Source organism: Folsomia candida, unplaced genomic scaffold, assembly GCF_002217175.1.
Source record: "Folsomia candida strain VU population unplaced genomic scaffold, ASM221717v1 Fcan01_Sc002, whole genome shotgun sequence".
Lineage (NCBI taxonomy): Eukaryota > Metazoa > Arthropoda > Collembola > Entomobryomorpha > Isotomidae > Folsomia > Folsomia candida.
This window is the reverse complement of record NW_019091194.1, coordinates 14888162-14903775: the sequence shown is the minus strand read 5'-3', so window position 1 is coordinate 14903775 and position 15614 is coordinate 14888162. Positions and strand designations below refer to the sequence as shown.

General features: G+C 36.6%; 2 protein-coding genes and 2 long non-coding RNA genes across 4 annotated transcripts in view; 1 reads left to right on the top strand and 3 right to left on the bottom strand.

The window, feature by feature from the left end:
* The window catches only part of LOC110843487 (potassium voltage-gated channel protein eag), a 76094-nt gene that overhangs the window by 46976 nt on the left and 13504 nt on the right, over positions 1-15614 (top strand). The window contains exons 16-24 of the mRNA XM_035847841.1: positions 4808-4859; positions 4954-5053; positions 5819-5893; positions 5971-6116; positions 6289-6339; positions 7430-7629; positions 11551-11744; positions 11928-11949; positions 12023-12059. Of these exons, the coding sequence (XP_035703734.1) occupies positions 4808-4859; positions 4954-5053; positions 5819-5893; positions 5971-6116; positions 6289-6339; positions 7430-7629; positions 11551-11744; positions 11928-11949; positions 12023-12059 (877 nt within the window). The remainder of the gene's footprint in view (positions 1-4807; positions 4860-4953; positions 5054-5818; positions 5894-5970; positions 6117-6288; positions 6340-7429; positions 7630-11550; positions 11745-11927; positions 11950-12022; positions 12060-15614) is intronic.
* Positions 2595-4280, bottom strand: LOC118434397. Its single transcript, XM_035847848.1, has 4 exons — positions 3828-4280; positions 3405-3725; positions 3090-3346; positions 2595-3003 (listed from the first exon to the last, which is right to left on the bottom strand). The coding sequence occupies exons 1-4, from the start codon at positions 3991-3993 to the stop codon at positions 2680-2682; spliced, it is 1068 nt and encodes a 355-aa protein (XP_035703741.1). The 5' UTR covers positions 3994-4280; the 3' UTR covers positions 2595-2679.
* On the bottom strand, positions 5787-7035 carry LOC118434404. The gene is made up of 3 exons (XR_004833984.1): positions 6887-7035; positions 5987-6122; positions 5787-5920 (listed from the first exon to the last, which is right to left on the bottom strand). It is a non-coding gene; the product is annotated as an uncharacterized LOC118434404 (long non-coding RNA).
* LOC118434401 lies at positions 12895-13898 on the bottom strand. Its single transcript, XR_004833981.1, has 3 exons — positions 13268-13898; positions 13098-13209; positions 12895-13030 (listed from the first exon to the last, which is right to left on the bottom strand). It is a non-coding gene; the product is annotated as an uncharacterized LOC118434401 (long non-coding RNA).

Sequence of the window (15614 nt, the reverse complement as noted above, 5' to 3'; positions counted from 1 at the left end):
CCTAAATATGTTTATATGTGCATATACCGTTCCCTTCATCCTTTGTGTACTTTCCAACTTTACGGCCTAGACGGCATGGAGTAAAAGAGAGAGAAAGGAATGAGAGAGAGTTGGTCGAATGCAAGGAAAGGGAGAAAAGGTGTAAGCAAAGGAAACTACTCCAATCGGTTCTCATTTATACTTTTCCAATTTAATCGCATCTTTTCCCTTTGCTAATTTATCCAGGAGAAAAAGTACTTACTTGTTAGTGTACCCGTGGTGGCATACTTTCACTTTCACACTGTGAAACTTACATATTGGCATATCTATGAAGACACGTTAGTCAACTTTCACCCTCTCAGTGAGTCAATTTGAGAATTATTTTGAATTTCAGTTGATTCGGAGAATTTCTTCATGTTTATATGGCTTTCCTAATTTTAAAGAATGGTTTCATCTAATATAAATGGTTTAGCTCGGCCAAATGATTCAAGGATTAACAGACACAAGTCGTCCTTAGGCGGAGCGAATTATTTTATTCGTTTCCATAAGTTTTTGGGCTGAAGTTAATCCGTGGTAGGTAATGAAGAGTGCCGCGCATCCATATGTATGCACCCCTGGACCGGAAAAGACGATGCCCGTCTGTGAGCAGCAGATGTGGAGGGCCAAGTAAATGAGAAATCTCCAAAGGCTAATCTTCATCAGGATAGCATATTGGCTGCTCGTACTTCCTAAAAGTGCCTGGGGAACTGGAACGACTTGGCTGGTTTGATGAAAGTTGGATAAAGTGAGAAGGACTGCTGATGAACAAATACTTCTTGGGTGCAGGAGCGTGGTGGTTGTGAGACGATCAAGTTGAGTCAACTCCTCAGACCCAGTCAGTCAGTCGCTTTCTTCTTCCTCGTCTCAGGTTGGAGCTTAACACAGCAGAACCTATTATGTAAAACTGCCTCTGCTGAATTTAAGAACATTGGCCAAGGAGATTCAGAAGGCAATAATAATTATTTTAACGGGAAGTGAACCCCGTCGTCGTCATCATCTCTCTCTCTCTCACTCACTTTCCCTCTCTCTCTCTCCTTCCTACACATAATCATGACAAGGCTTGGAGAATAAATAACTCCGACTCCAACTGTCCAATAAGACGAATAAATATCTAAAGAGAACATAGTAGCGCAAGTTAATAAACTGTGGATAAGTAATTTTCTCACAATATCCATATAATTTATACCCGTGCCAGATCCATAGTACAACTGCTTATGGGTTATGCAAGATTGGAGAATACGAGAAGTAGCTGATATTTTTATTACTCTGCCAAGCAATTCCACTAGATTGTAGGAAATTGAAATCTTGAAACAACACTGTACAATTCTTGCCCATTTTTGCACTCACTCACTGCCATTAGTACCATTCGTTCACATTCTTATTTTCTTGATTACTGTAGTATGCAAGACAAATTGTAATGACTTTTTTAAACTTGCCGTGATGGGAATCATCATCAGAATTAAAATTACTTTTCAAAAATCTTTCTAAACAGGGTTTGTGCAAGTTCAAAATTTCAAAAGAATGAAAAATTAAATTTTTAAATACGGGAGTTACATGATTCTACAAGAAATTGCAAAGCAGAGCGGAGGGTGGCGTCATTATTAATTAGGGAAATAATTACTTAAAAAATAGTGAGATTAGATTTGAAATGCCACGTTCATAGTGGGACGGATGAGCCCAATTAATTAGCAGCAGCAACGTTGTACTTATTTTCAACTGATGCATAATTCTGAATTACTAATTTTAGAAAGTTAATCCGTAGTAATGAAGTATCAACGTTAAATTAAACAAAATGCGTGGAAAAATTGATATGCAAAGTTGAGTAATTTTGCATACGTATGCACATAAAAGTACATATATATCCGCATATGACGTGGATTCGTTTTTCGAGAGATTACATTCAATCTTGTTACATAAGTGTGTAAATATTTTCTTAAATGGCGACCATCAAACTTGCTTGCATTGTAGATATTTTTAATGTACAGTCGATTATATAAACTTATAATTTATAAAACTTCTCCGGATAAAGTTCTAAGAAAGATCTTTACTTTAGGAGATGTTGGAAGAAACAAGTTTGGAACTTATTACTACGTATAACGTATCAATTTGCTTTGTACAAAGTTTAGGTAATTATCTTTATGGAAGGAATTTCAAGTATCAACACAATTTCCAGTACGCCAAAAGCTCGATTGTGTTTTTCCTCAGAAGATTGATTGATGTGGAATGTGCTATAAGAAGTGGTAGAGAAAAAGGGTGCTGGGTATACGTTTCTTGCCGACTCACTGACTTTCTCCAGAGCAACAACATAAAGGAACGCGTTGACTGTGATATTTGAGGTCTAAGTGTTCATGTCAATAGAAAGTTCATAAAGTCTATAAAGTATAACTGAGTATGACTGAGTATGCTAATACAATGCAATTTTTGAAAGAATATTCTTAAATGAAACATGTTAGGGATCAGAAATAAACGTCGATATGGCAAATAATGAAACAAGTAGACAATCAAATCAAAGGTTGTAAATATTTCATTTATGCAATCCACGAAATAGTAACAAATAGGACAAATATTGCATAGATAAGATAAATCTCAATTAATACTAAGTAATATACATAACGTAATTCATATTAATATATGTATAAAAAATAGAACAGTACAAATATTCTAATTAAATTTGTTGAGGCTTCCTGAGTTAGTGGCAGCAGTGTAGACGAAATTGCCACAGACTTGTTTGTAGAGAAATTCACAATTTCTCCTTTGTTGGTCTGAAGAGAACCCTCCATCCAAAAAAGTATACCGGCGATCTGATTTGCTATGTATAAAGTTGAAATGAACGTATGGGTCACGCAGTAAGGAATGAGGGTCATGAGCACCATTGAGGATAGCAGTTATTTCCTGATACAGATCTCCGGTCGGGTAAAGGTCACGATTTTCTTGATCACCGAGATTGCTGACATGATTACTTATTCGAGAATGGAGATTCCTTGTCTAAAAAAATGTATGATAACAAATTATATTTAATACTTTACTTAGGATAATGAACTTTTATTAGAACTCTTTTATTACTATCTCACCGCATTACTCTCCTCTACATATGTAGTCCACAAACCTAGTTGTACACAGGCATGGCAATGAATAAGGTAGACAACATTGTTGCTGGAACAGGTAAATCTCTTCCTGACATGAACCACTTGATGTTCACCCGGGCCCCACTTGACAGTTGACGATTGCGTCATCAGATCTCCAATTCGACAGCGAGCATGGCGACAAGGAAACGATCCTGGATCAAGTTTCATTCGGGCTCCGTTTCGATTAATATCTATTATAATATCTATACAAATATTTTAGATGATAATTCCATACTTAATGTACATTTTATTCAACTATACCTTCAACTGTCCGACTAATTCGACCATTCTTGGTGCGGATTGGTATCTGGTGATAAATGGCGTCAAAATCTTTCAGGTCCCCCCTCATTTTCTGCACAATAATGGAATTTCCATCTGCTGATCTTCGTACCCTTAATTTCTTTAGGTCGGACTTATAAATTAGAGCAAGAAGGGATCTTAAATTGTTGTGGAGTGTTCCTGGTACACTTGAACAATTCACTTTGAATGTTTGAACGGGTTTTCTCCATCCACTGGCAAAAACTCTTCCTAGTCGAGACTCAGCAAACTTATAAGTGGGGGATGGAAGGTATCTTGTCCATTCTGGAAAGAGAATGGAAAAATTTTCATTCTACATTTATTTTGTCTCACGTAAAATAACACTACTTTAATTATTACTTTATTTACTACTACTTTAATTATTACCTGATTGAGGATCTTGAAACACAGGCATTCCGTTATGACGTTTCCATTCCCAAATATTCTCAAGTTCAGGAAATGGTAACGGGGGTACAGGTACAAAGATTCCGAACCCAAAATGATGATTGTTTTCATTTTGTAGTTGGTTCACGATCCCTTGAAATTGAGCCATTGTTTCACAATTGAGCAGACAAACTGTAGTATTAGTTCTAAGAGACTTATTTTGCACTCAGTTGAAAAAATAATGACGAAGATTAGTAAACACACACTCAGTTTTATACATGTGTGTAAGGTAGGGACGCCACGCCAGAAAAATGAGAGACGCTCTACATTTTACTCATATCGAGTGAGCAGCGTCCTATCATCATGAAAACCCTGATAATTTAGTGATAAAATAATCCAGGTCAAACCTCCGTCTTCTAAGTAACCTTCTGAGATATGACATTTGGTAAAGTGACAGATCCAACAGCATTGTGTGACAAATTGAACTATTACACTAACCCCAAAGTCCATTTGCAATAAGTGAAAGCAACTTATTGAAACTAAGAGGAGAGAGTGGAGCAATTGAACAAATGGGAAACCAATTTGTCGTTTGTGTTTTTGTGTACAACGTGCGTGGTTGGCAGGACTGCTAGTTGACCCGAACAAATAGCATTACTTCGTGTTGAGGATTTGTCACTCCGATAGCTTCTTCTTCTTCCTCCTCCTCCTCCTCCTTCGGTCGGATCGAGGGAATCATACGCGTTGCACTTCAGCCTAGACGATTTGAGTTGGCAACCGTTATTTTATCGTGTTTAGGACAATCTTATGTAATGCGGTGGAATTGATTCCTTAAACTTCTTTACGATAAGGAGTAATATACACACAAACAGAAATGTGCTCTTAGTCCATTCTAAGGACTGGGAAAAAATCCCACACTGAGAAAGTTGAAGATGCTGCCCATAACAATAATGCTGATGGAGATAACACTTATTGTCTCGTTGCAGGGGATCGGAAGCCTTTTCAGCGCACTGAAAGTGGTGCGATTACTTCGTCTAGGTAAAGAATATGACATGACCTATTCCGTATTTACATATTGCGATTTCCCGTTAATAACGTTACGTATGATTGACGCGGCATTTTATATTTCCAGGAAGAGTTGTTCGTAAATTGGACAGATATTTGGAGTACGGCGCCGCAATGCTGATACTGCTATTATGTTTTTATATGTTAGTAGCTCATTGGCTAGCCTGGTAAGTTCTTGAGGTACACAAATTGTAAGGGATGCATTTAGGACCTATTTTTTATTTGTTAAGGAGTATGCAATGGCACTCTGATCAGGAATTATTAATCAGAAATTTGCTAGAAATGCAAATTATAAGTAATTTCCCAATCCTTATTAGCATGAGAGCAATTTATGATAAGTGTATGCATAATACATTGATCTCAACACCAAGTTAGAAAACGAGTTACAGTTGATTCATAGTTCCGGCAATTTGTGCTTTTTATTATCTATTTGAGAGAAAGCATGGTGGAATTTCGCTGGATGACACGAGTGCATAAAATATCACACGTTTAACCATAAAGGATATGTTCTGCACGTATTTATTATCCAAGTGTGTGGTTCCTTATGTACTAAAAATGGAATCCTTGAAAAAAACACCGTGTTTTTTGGGATATTTAAAAAATGGTATGTGAATATCACGTCATTGCAAAGTTAGATAAAGTAATAAATACATAACAGGTAGCAACAAATACGACTAGTATTGCTTTAATATTCTAAGTAGTCTGAAGGCTAATGGAGAGGGTTACCAAAAGTTTGAGTTACCTTAACATCACAATTATGCTTGTACATGCATATTTGCAGAGAACTTTCTCCATCATAAAGTCAGAGCAAGTAAGGTGATCGAGTTATAAGTTTTAATGCATCCCTTACATATATTGTGTTTCTATTTGAATACAAATGCATATTCTTCCCTTGATACACTAAACTATTTCTTTATTGTCTATGCTTACAGTATTTGGTATTCCATCGGTCGTTCCGACACAGACAATGGGATGCAATACAGCTGGCTCTGGAAGCTTGCAAATGTGTAAGAAAGACACTTTCTCTTCATAACCTGCATCAAATAATTTCATTCGTGTTAACACAATTGTGATAATCTTACAGGACTCAAAGCCCTTACATTGTGTTAAACTCTCCGGAAGGCGGTCCTTCAGAGTTGACCTCTGGCCCTTCTAGAAAAACTATGTATGTGACTGCGCTTTACTTTACCATGACTTGTATGACCAGTGTTGGTTTCGGCAACGTCGCAGGTAAAACTATGCATAGTTAAAAAAAAGTCATTTTAAGACCCTTACTTTTTCATACGCAACAAATTTCATTAAATTCCATCAAACGAGTGTTAAAATATGCTCAATTATATAAGAAGGGAGTAATAATCACTGATGAAATGTTACAAATTTTTGAAATAATTTATGATTGCAGCGGAGACTGACAATGAAAAGATCTTCACAATCTGCATGATGATTATAGCCGGTAAGCAACTAATTTGCAATAATTTCATTGACTAGTTGGAAAGGGGACCAAAAACCATTTTACTTGGCCAAAAGTTGATACGCAGCCTATGTATCTACAAAGAGTCAATACTTATAGACTGTTACACTGTCCATAAGAAATATAATGAAATTTGTACTTAATATGCATATATTAGTAATCTAATGTAGTTTTCTGTAATGGATATTGAAACATCTGATTTGAACCAATCGACCATAAAAAACATTGTCGTGTAGTGATGTGATTAGAACTACAAGTTTTCACCCACTTCATATCTTTCTGAATTAATTATTCTTGACATTTAAAGGAATATGGTAAATTTTGCAATGGAGCTTCTTAAATACCCATCTTAAATTAGCTTAGTAAATAGGAAAACTTTTGTTACATGAAGTTTATTTTATCAAGTCTCTTGAACAGAAGAGTAGAAAATGCAACTTGGCACGAGCTGTTTATCGTTTCCCTACACTTTGTAAATGATGGGGTTGTAGTGTTAGAAATTCGGAATTGAAGTGAGGAGAAAGTGACTTACAACCCAAAAAGTACCATTTCGGTAGGACCGAAATGGTGGATGGTTTACTGAAACAGTTAGCGGAATGAGATATTTCCCGAATTAATTGCACGCCTCACTTTCTCGGCTGCTCTCTCCGTCTTTGATATATCTTCCCATAGCGTTCTCATTTCCTAGTAAATACGTAGGAATAGGGCGAGATCACCAATTCTGACCGTCTTATGTATGAATGTATATACCTCTAGCTAACTTATTACACCAGCAGTTGAACCACATCCTTCTCTTGGAGAAACACATGTTTCTTCTTGATTAACCGTCTTCTGGCTCTCAAGGAGTCCAAACAAATAGTAACAAGAGAGGTGTAAAGTAGTCTTGTTCCTTTCTGCTTCCCACAATGAATTAAATCGGACAGAATGAAATGAGGGTGCAGTTCTTGCTGCTAAAAAAACTCATCAGAATTTATCTGCCATTAATAAATTTATCACAATTTTGTACAGATTGTATTACATCAAGCCATTTTTATTACTAAAAAATGACTTAACAATTTCTAATGTTGATTGACAGCTCTACTTTACGCCACCATTTTTGGACATGTCACAACAATCATACAGCAGATGACATCCGCAACGGCGAAATATCACGACATGCTGAACAGTGTTCGAGAGTTTATGAAATTGCATGAAGTACCTAAAGCATTATCAGAACGGGTGATGGACTACGTCGTTTCAACCTGGGCGATGACTCGGGGCATAGATTCCTTCAAGGTACTTTCTTCCATTACAATACTGTCAACCTGCTTTAGCTTTCTTGCGGTTTCGTTTTGGCTTGCCCGAGATTCAGAAAGGGTTGCAATTTCTTCATTCGAGTAGATGCGAAAGGGTAAAATATGCATTTATGTAAGACTATTAGCTTTGTTTTGTTTTTAAATTTTGTTTGAGCAAAAAGCGTAAAAGAATAAAACAACAAGAAATCATTTTTAATTCCAAGATCCAAGATGGGGGTTTGCTATTTGTAGATTTCAAATTACATTCTTCTAGAAATCCTGCAAAAACCTTCTCCGAATATAATTAAAATGTTTCTACTGAAAATATCAGAATTTCTAATGAAGGTGAACTTGGATTAAAAGTTCCAAGAAGTGAAATATTTTGAAGTCTATGTAAATCCTGAACCCTAATTTTGTGCTTTATCAACTTCTTATGGACATCCAAAATTTTGTGGACAGTGGGGCAAACAAATCCTTCTTTCCTTAGAGTATCTAATAATAATATCTAATAATAATAAGTTATTATTATTAGATACTCTAAGCTTCTTTCAAAGCTAGAAACACTCCAAATAAAAATTATCCAAGAATAGATTTTTAGTGATCGTTTTTAGTAATATCTATATAAATGTAAGTATAAGTGTAAATTTTAAATAGCATCAACTACAAAAAAATTACCCAAAATAACTTGTGCTTATGGTTGATGAAATGAAAACATTTTCGTAGATTTGTGCTAGTACAAAGACATTTTTCCTCATTCTTGTCCGGAACAAGTTTGCTTGTTTTGGAAAGTTTTCACCATTTTGTCCTCGTGCAGAGCTTGTGTAAAAGCACACACGTGAGCTACACATGAGCAGTATGTGAGAAAAAAGGGGGATTGTAGCACTTTTTCCACTTCTTTTTCTTCTCTTCTCCGCTCCGCTCTCTTCATTGTCACAATTTAACTCGGGGCGAAATAACAATTCAAATCTGGGACTGAATGCATCACCCTCTTCCTTCTCGCCATTTTCATATGTGTGCCCGTTATAGCATAGCACTCGTACTTTCTCCCAGCTCTTTCTTCTTCCCCGCCTTGTAATGTTGTTGGTGTCTGTTTCGCATGTTTTTGTTCTCCATGTTTACCCAATTTTTCCATCTCATCTTTCTTCTCTTATTAGATATCTATCATCTTAAGTGTGCTCCTTGTATGTGCGACATTAGCGCTGCTCTTTCTTCTCGCCTAGAGCAGGATTTATTTTATTTCTCTCATCCAACAACACGACAAGCTTGTATCAACATGGTTGTATTTATTTATTTACTATCCAACTCTGCATTAGTTTTTATAGTTTTCACTACTTTCCGAGATTATTTCCAGTAATAGAGCATATGTGTGTGTGCTGATTCTGAGTATGACAAAAGTAGGACACAACTTTCTCCTCCAATTCTCCGCTTATTTTGCATTGTCGTTAAATATCGTTATCAGTAACGACTACTCAGGTCTTAGATTTTCTCACCAAGAAGATGCTATGAGAAGGATTTTCCATTCTTCAATAAGTAGAAAGTTTTGGCAATTTATACGAAAGGAATTGATAATTTGGTCATTATAAGTACTATCGAGAAATACAAAACTCGACCTTTTGATGCTGTCAAATGTTGTTGTGAAGGTCCAATTTGTGAAAACCTTTTTTTAAAAAAAATACAGGCTGTACTATAAATTTGGTTCTGGCTGGAATTTTATCGCTATAAAAATAATAATAATGATTATCAAGTTAGACTTCTTAAAGTACGAATGCATTAAAATACGTCCATATATTATGATATTAACGATACGGAAAATAAGTCAGATTTTTGTTCGTTCATCGCTAACCTTATATGTTGAAGTTAGTATGTAGTAATTTTTTAGTACAATAGAGCAGAGTTCGGAAGTAACTGCTCAACTCTCTTTTAAATGGGAGCACATAACGTATAAGATGCCAATCCCTTCAAGAAATATATTTTTTTAAGTTTACAGCATCATTTAGTCGTGTTTTATTTGTCGGTGTTAAAATGTAACAGTCAAAGTTGATAGAGTTGGTTCTATTTCACCACACTCACGCCCTTCCGATCTGGGCCTCAAAAAATTTTATGTTGGGTATAAAACTGAATTGGAATGAATTATTAACGAACCTGGGCAACTCTAAGATTCAAAATGTCAAGGTATTCATAAATATCGAAAGGTCATATTGTACGAATGAAAGTTCGGAATCATGCTCAATATTTTCTTGGTTGAGTTGCTCTGTGTGGGAAATCGTAAACCTTTACCGCGTCGCTTCCTTGTACATGTTTTTATCCGTGTCAAACTCCCGTCATCAGTGTAGTTGCAGGTTGTCGTAAAGTTTAGTGTCAAGTTGGTACGAGTAAGTCTGTATCACATATTGATGGAAAATTGACGTGCTAGGAAGGAAATCCGCTAAAAAATGATGAAACCACTCAAATTTCACATCGCGCAAGGAGGGTGTCACTATTCACATATACTTATTCGACAGTTTAATGCATGTTATTTGCAAATGTCCGTCAATATTGTAAAATAGCAACTCAAAGCCTCGATACTTATCCATTTGTCGTACATACAGAATGTAATAAATCTTGATTTCGTCAAATGTGGTTTGTTTTGCTAGAAACCATGAAGAAAATCATGGCATTGTTGGGCATTTGGCCTGAACATGTTACACATTAAATCGAAGGCACATACTTGCATACATACATATTTAGCGCGCAGAAATATACTATTAAATTTTACCTAGATTTTCACAAAAAGTGAAATACGGCAAAAGAGCGTTTAAATTTCGCTTAATTTATTTGCATGAAAATGTTCTATAATTTATATTCGTTCGAGTACTATGTTTTTAATTGCACGTTCGAAAGTATGCAAAAATGGACTCTGTCCAGGAGTGAATGAAATGTCCCTCAGGGTAATCATGACACCATAAGTAATAAAATAATGGAACTGATGTAGTGTCTGGAACGACCAAATTATTCCTGATGTAATGACTATGCAGGATTTCGCATCTGGGGCCTGCTCCACCGAAAGCTTAGGAGAACCTCTGCATAATACATCCGGGCGGAGGGTTCAGTTGGACTGGGATTGAAGGAATATAAGGCAGATCCAGTTCAAGTGTCCTCTCTTCTCTCACTTATCTTGTTCAAAATATGCCATCATTCCGCCCATTCCCATCTCTACGTACTAATAAAATACGCAGCTATTTTATGCATAAGGACGCATTGTCTCCATGTGTCTCATGAAATAGCAATAACTACGTGGTTGAAGTTCCAGTCAAAAGCTTTGGCTTTGGGAGTACCTGACCTAAAAGAATAAGAGTTCCAGGATGTCTAACCCAACTCCGGTGGTCCAACTAGGTTTCGTGTGTAGAAAGCGAGGAAAGTCTCGAGAGACGAATTTGTCATATTTAATAAGCCTGCGATTGACCTTTATTTCTCCAGCTGGGAATTCATAACGTACATTTTTCTCTTAACGTTGGGTTGTATTTAAGAAAGCTGTACGACAAGACAACGCAGCTGCTGGCATAAGTCTCCGTGCATATAGTTCCTCTACTTTTGTGCTTGCTTGATAAATAATATTTCTGCATTCTACTTATTTAGTTAGAAGTATTAAGATGCAAAACCCAATGCTATACACATTTTATTTACGAGCGTATTGCGAAAACATGCACAAGTGCGCTATATACCTGGTTTCGCAACAGGATTGAATTAAGAATGTATGCTTTTAGATTTGAAATTGGTAACGCGTGTTGTTAACGCTCCTTATTGACATAGTACATATTTAATATGTGTCATTACCGCTTTTGCCTTATTTCTATTATTGCAATGCAATGATTGTCATGATTATTTGCTCCTGATGTCGTGCGTGATAACTCTAGATTAATTACTTGTTACTTGTCACACTCAGGTCCTAAACTACTGTCCGAAGGATATGAAGGCCGATATATGCGTCCATTTGAATCGAAAGGTCTTTAATGAACATCCGGCTTTCCGTTTAGCCAGTGATGGATGTTTACGAGCGCTGGCCATGCATTTCCTGATGAGCCATTCCGCTCCTGGGGATTTGCTCTATCACACAGGGGAAAGCATTGACAATCTGTGGTAAGGCTGCTAAAAGATTAACTAATATTGCATTAATGAGGAACACATGCATATGTACATCAGCTGTAATATTAGTAAGATGAGGTTGGATATGCATGAACTATTTATTATAATATTCAATACAAAGAAACTTTTATACTTATCTACGATTACTTAAAAGTTTAACTTTATTTTCATTACTAGCTTCATCGTCACTGGGTCACTTGTAAGTACATTCAGAAATCAGAAGTTTGTAGAGTATGGAAATGTCAGTTACATACACACGTTGGTATTTGCAGGAAGTTATCCAAGATGACGAAGTTGTCGCAATACTCGGTAAGTCAAACTATTTACCTTGTGCCGCTTTCTATCTATTTGGACTAGGCCCGACTACAATTACTGCGAAAAACTGTATTTTTATATGTTGCTGAGGAGCGTTTGATGATATCGGCTAATTTGGGAATCAGCACTTTATCCGATTAGTAACTCAATGAAGGAAATTAGCAGGTGGCAGGGGGAACAACCTACAGAAACCACGAGAAACTGGGCTGTGCGAGAGTGCGACTCAATCAGTTGTGCAGTTGTTCCACCCCCTCAGCACTAACTCAAAATGCAATTAACTAAAACATTTCTCCACTCATTTGCATTACACGGCTGCTCCAGCAAATAAGTAACTAATGATAAAACAAATTCTCACTTCTTCCTTGGCACAAGGATTATTTCTATGTGTGCATATCTGCATTGGCTATTTATAAACTTTATATCCATCCATCTGCTTTCCCCAAAGCACTCTTTCACAACATTGACTACTTTCGTTGGATTGTGCAGTAAATACCCAGATAACAATTCGCTCTGAATTCTCTTATGTTTCGATATTATATTCGCTTTCATATCGATATCGAATTCGCCTCGAATTTCCAACTTTCGAGATAAATTCGAGGAGATATCGAAGGGAAATGTCCGCCGATTCGACAGCGAATCGATAGAGAATCGTAAATCGATTTCGCCGGTAAGTCTCCACGATTTCGTCTTGAATTCGATGAGCATGTAGGAGTTCATAACGATTTCTAAACGAATTCGACGCGACTGCTCCACGAATTTTATGCGACTTCTATGCGAATTCACTGCGAATTAAGTAATAAATCGATACGATTTCTCGTTTATTTCGAAGTTACATAATTCCGTTTATAGTTTATTTTACTTCTTCTAAATATTATGCAATATAAATAACTTTTTATTAAAATAAATATAAGTTGAATAATCAGATGAACCGGGTAGTGAAATTGGCCGCGAAGTCAAGTCACTTCCTATTGAAAATATACTAATGTTATTTTTAAAATCTTTTGCAACAGTTATTAGCGATAGTATAAGTACCTCATACGCTTCCCAACTCTATCTGCGACTTTCTTAAGGGATTTTTGAATTTCCTCGTCAACTGTGCCCTCGTCTGGATAATTTGGAGTCCTAGGGTGAGCTGCTACCGCATCTGAGATTAACATATTTTTTAATGTTTTAGATTGTTGTTTAATTAGATGCTAAAATACCTTTAATGAGTTGTCTTAACCCCTTAACTTTCACTAAAGAGTTCTTTCCCTTTTCTCCGTAAAGACTATACTTAGCTTGCAAATCATCGGTCATCAGCTTCTTGAGAATGCTCTCGACCACGGTAGCCACCTCAGATCCACCAGCAGATTTCAATTTTTCAATCTTGGACTAATTTTGGATACTATGTCTTATATCAAAAGTATCAATTTCACCTTCACTCTCTGAGCTAATTGTTTCAGCTGAACTTACTTCACTCGTGTTACTTCCGACTTCAATTTCTTCCAGATCTTCCTCGAACACTTGTTCTGAATAAATGTTTTCCCCTTCGGCCTGGACTAGGTCACTATTTAAATTTTCCTCGAAAATTTCATTTGGTTTTTTTACAAGTCTTCTTTTGTGGCGAGCACTCAACTGAAAAAGTCGTCTCCTTCCCATGAGGAAAGATTTGAATGTGGCAGCTAAAATTACTTTAAAATACAATACCAGCGTGAAAGAGAGAAATCACAGTGAATTCTCTAAGAATTATTTACGAATTCGAGATTCAAGGCGAACAGTTTATAGTCTCCTATTCCTGTAAGAAGAATTCCTATCGAAATCGGGGAGAATTCCTCACTACAATAACAGCGAATTCGTTTAGGAATGCATAGTGAAGTCGTTTCGAATTCGATAGAAGAATTCTCTGAGAATTCGAGTCTAATTCATTACGAATTCTGAAATGAGCGTAATATCGAATTTAAATACGAATAATTACCGAATTCGATGCGAATTCGATACGAGAATAATAACGAAATCTGAGGGAATTCGAGTTCTCTGTTTTTACGCGATATTCTCTGCGAATTCTCTAAGCGAATTCATAGCGACCTGTTATCTGGGTAGTTCGTTAGTGTCGGCAATGAACACTAACAACCAAGGCTGAATATTGCACAACGTTGACTTTAATATTCTCCTCCTAGTCTTCAAATTATTGAGTGAATGTGTCAACAATGCAGCAACGAAGCCACTTTCAGATAGATATATGCATACGACGGAGACATTCATTTCCGAATTTCATACCCTTGTGTATGGAAAAGAAAATTAAATTTTCGATTTAAACCTTGCATCTCAACTGATAAGTATCATATGCTTTTGTATGATTACTGTTTGACAGTGTTTCATTTTGTGCAATAATCTTCCTTGTTAAAAGTATACTTTCTATTTACAAAAGTGTAATTAAATATATAAACTTCTTAGATTAACTTCATGAATGATGTCACCAAATTTTTGCATTGACATGTGCAATCCAACTTTTATGGATGTATTTGAGGCAAGTGTTTTCGATAATGGATTTGACCAAAGTACTGAAACAAGGTCGGTCGATGGTCAGAGGCCATGAGGTTGGTCGGTCGGTGGTAGTTGAATAGGTCATCATGTGGGTGGTCCATTTGGTGGTGTACGGGCTTCTATGTAGGTAAATGGGTATGTGTGTATGTATGTGTAGGTGTGTGGGAGAACTGAAATTGCAATGCACGACTGCTCATCGGTACAACTTCGTAAGGGACGTTGTGCAAATTGGAAGCAATAAGTACCACTACGCGATATATCCCAACATAGGGCGACTCGTTACTTACACAGATGGGAAAGCAGAGTACGGTGGTAACTTGACCTGAGAATTAGTTTCGATTTGAAGCGAGTGCGTTGGTTGTTGGAAATTGGTCTTGTCGGATTAACATGGAGAAATCCCAAAAGATGCATCCACTACTGGATTGGATTCATTTTGCCAGACTTGTTCTGGTTGTCGCTGTTTTAGTGGGAAAACCTATCCCTTCGGGCTTCTACTACAACTGCTCTGTAGTAGCACTCAACCACCACTTGTACATACACAAGTACATATTCGCTCTATCTCCCAGCAAAGTATTATTTAGTTGCACAAGCTGGTTGCTCATGCACTCGTTGGTGTTGTGTGCAGTCGTACTATAGGTTTTGAGCCTACATTGCATAATCAAACCAAATTCTAAAGTTGTAGAGGATTTAGCGATAAGAGTTTTCTAGTTCTAGCTCGTAAAGTGCATGCAGAACTTTCTCATTTCCAGTTCAAAATCCTTATTTCTTTCGAGGCATGTCTGACCTCTTTTCAAAATTGGCCGATTGTCAAAATTATCTCCGGCTCGGTCTATGCATACTAACGATGTTAATAAACACCATACGTGCATTTGGTTTAATGTCCTTCCCCTGTGCCTCCCTGGTGTTTGTACATGTTTGTGTAGGCTGACTTTTAGCATTTGTATGTATGAAGACCATAATTTACGTGTACTTAATTCCGATTTCTATCACTAATTCCTGGTGTATTAATAAACATACTTTCATTGC

Coding starts and splice junctions, on each gene's coding strand:
- LOC118434397 (XM_035847848.1), bottom strand. CDS start 3,993: ATGGCTCAATTTCAAGGGATCGTGAACCAACTACAAAATGAAAACAAT. Junction 3,726..3,827: donor GTTTCAAGATCCTCAATCAG/GTAATAATTAAA, acceptor TTCTCTTTCCAG/AATGGACAAGATACCTTCCA. Junction 3,347..3,404: donor AATTAGTCGGACAGTTGAAG/GTATAGTTGAAT, acceptor ATATTTGTATAG/ATATTATAATAGATATTAAT.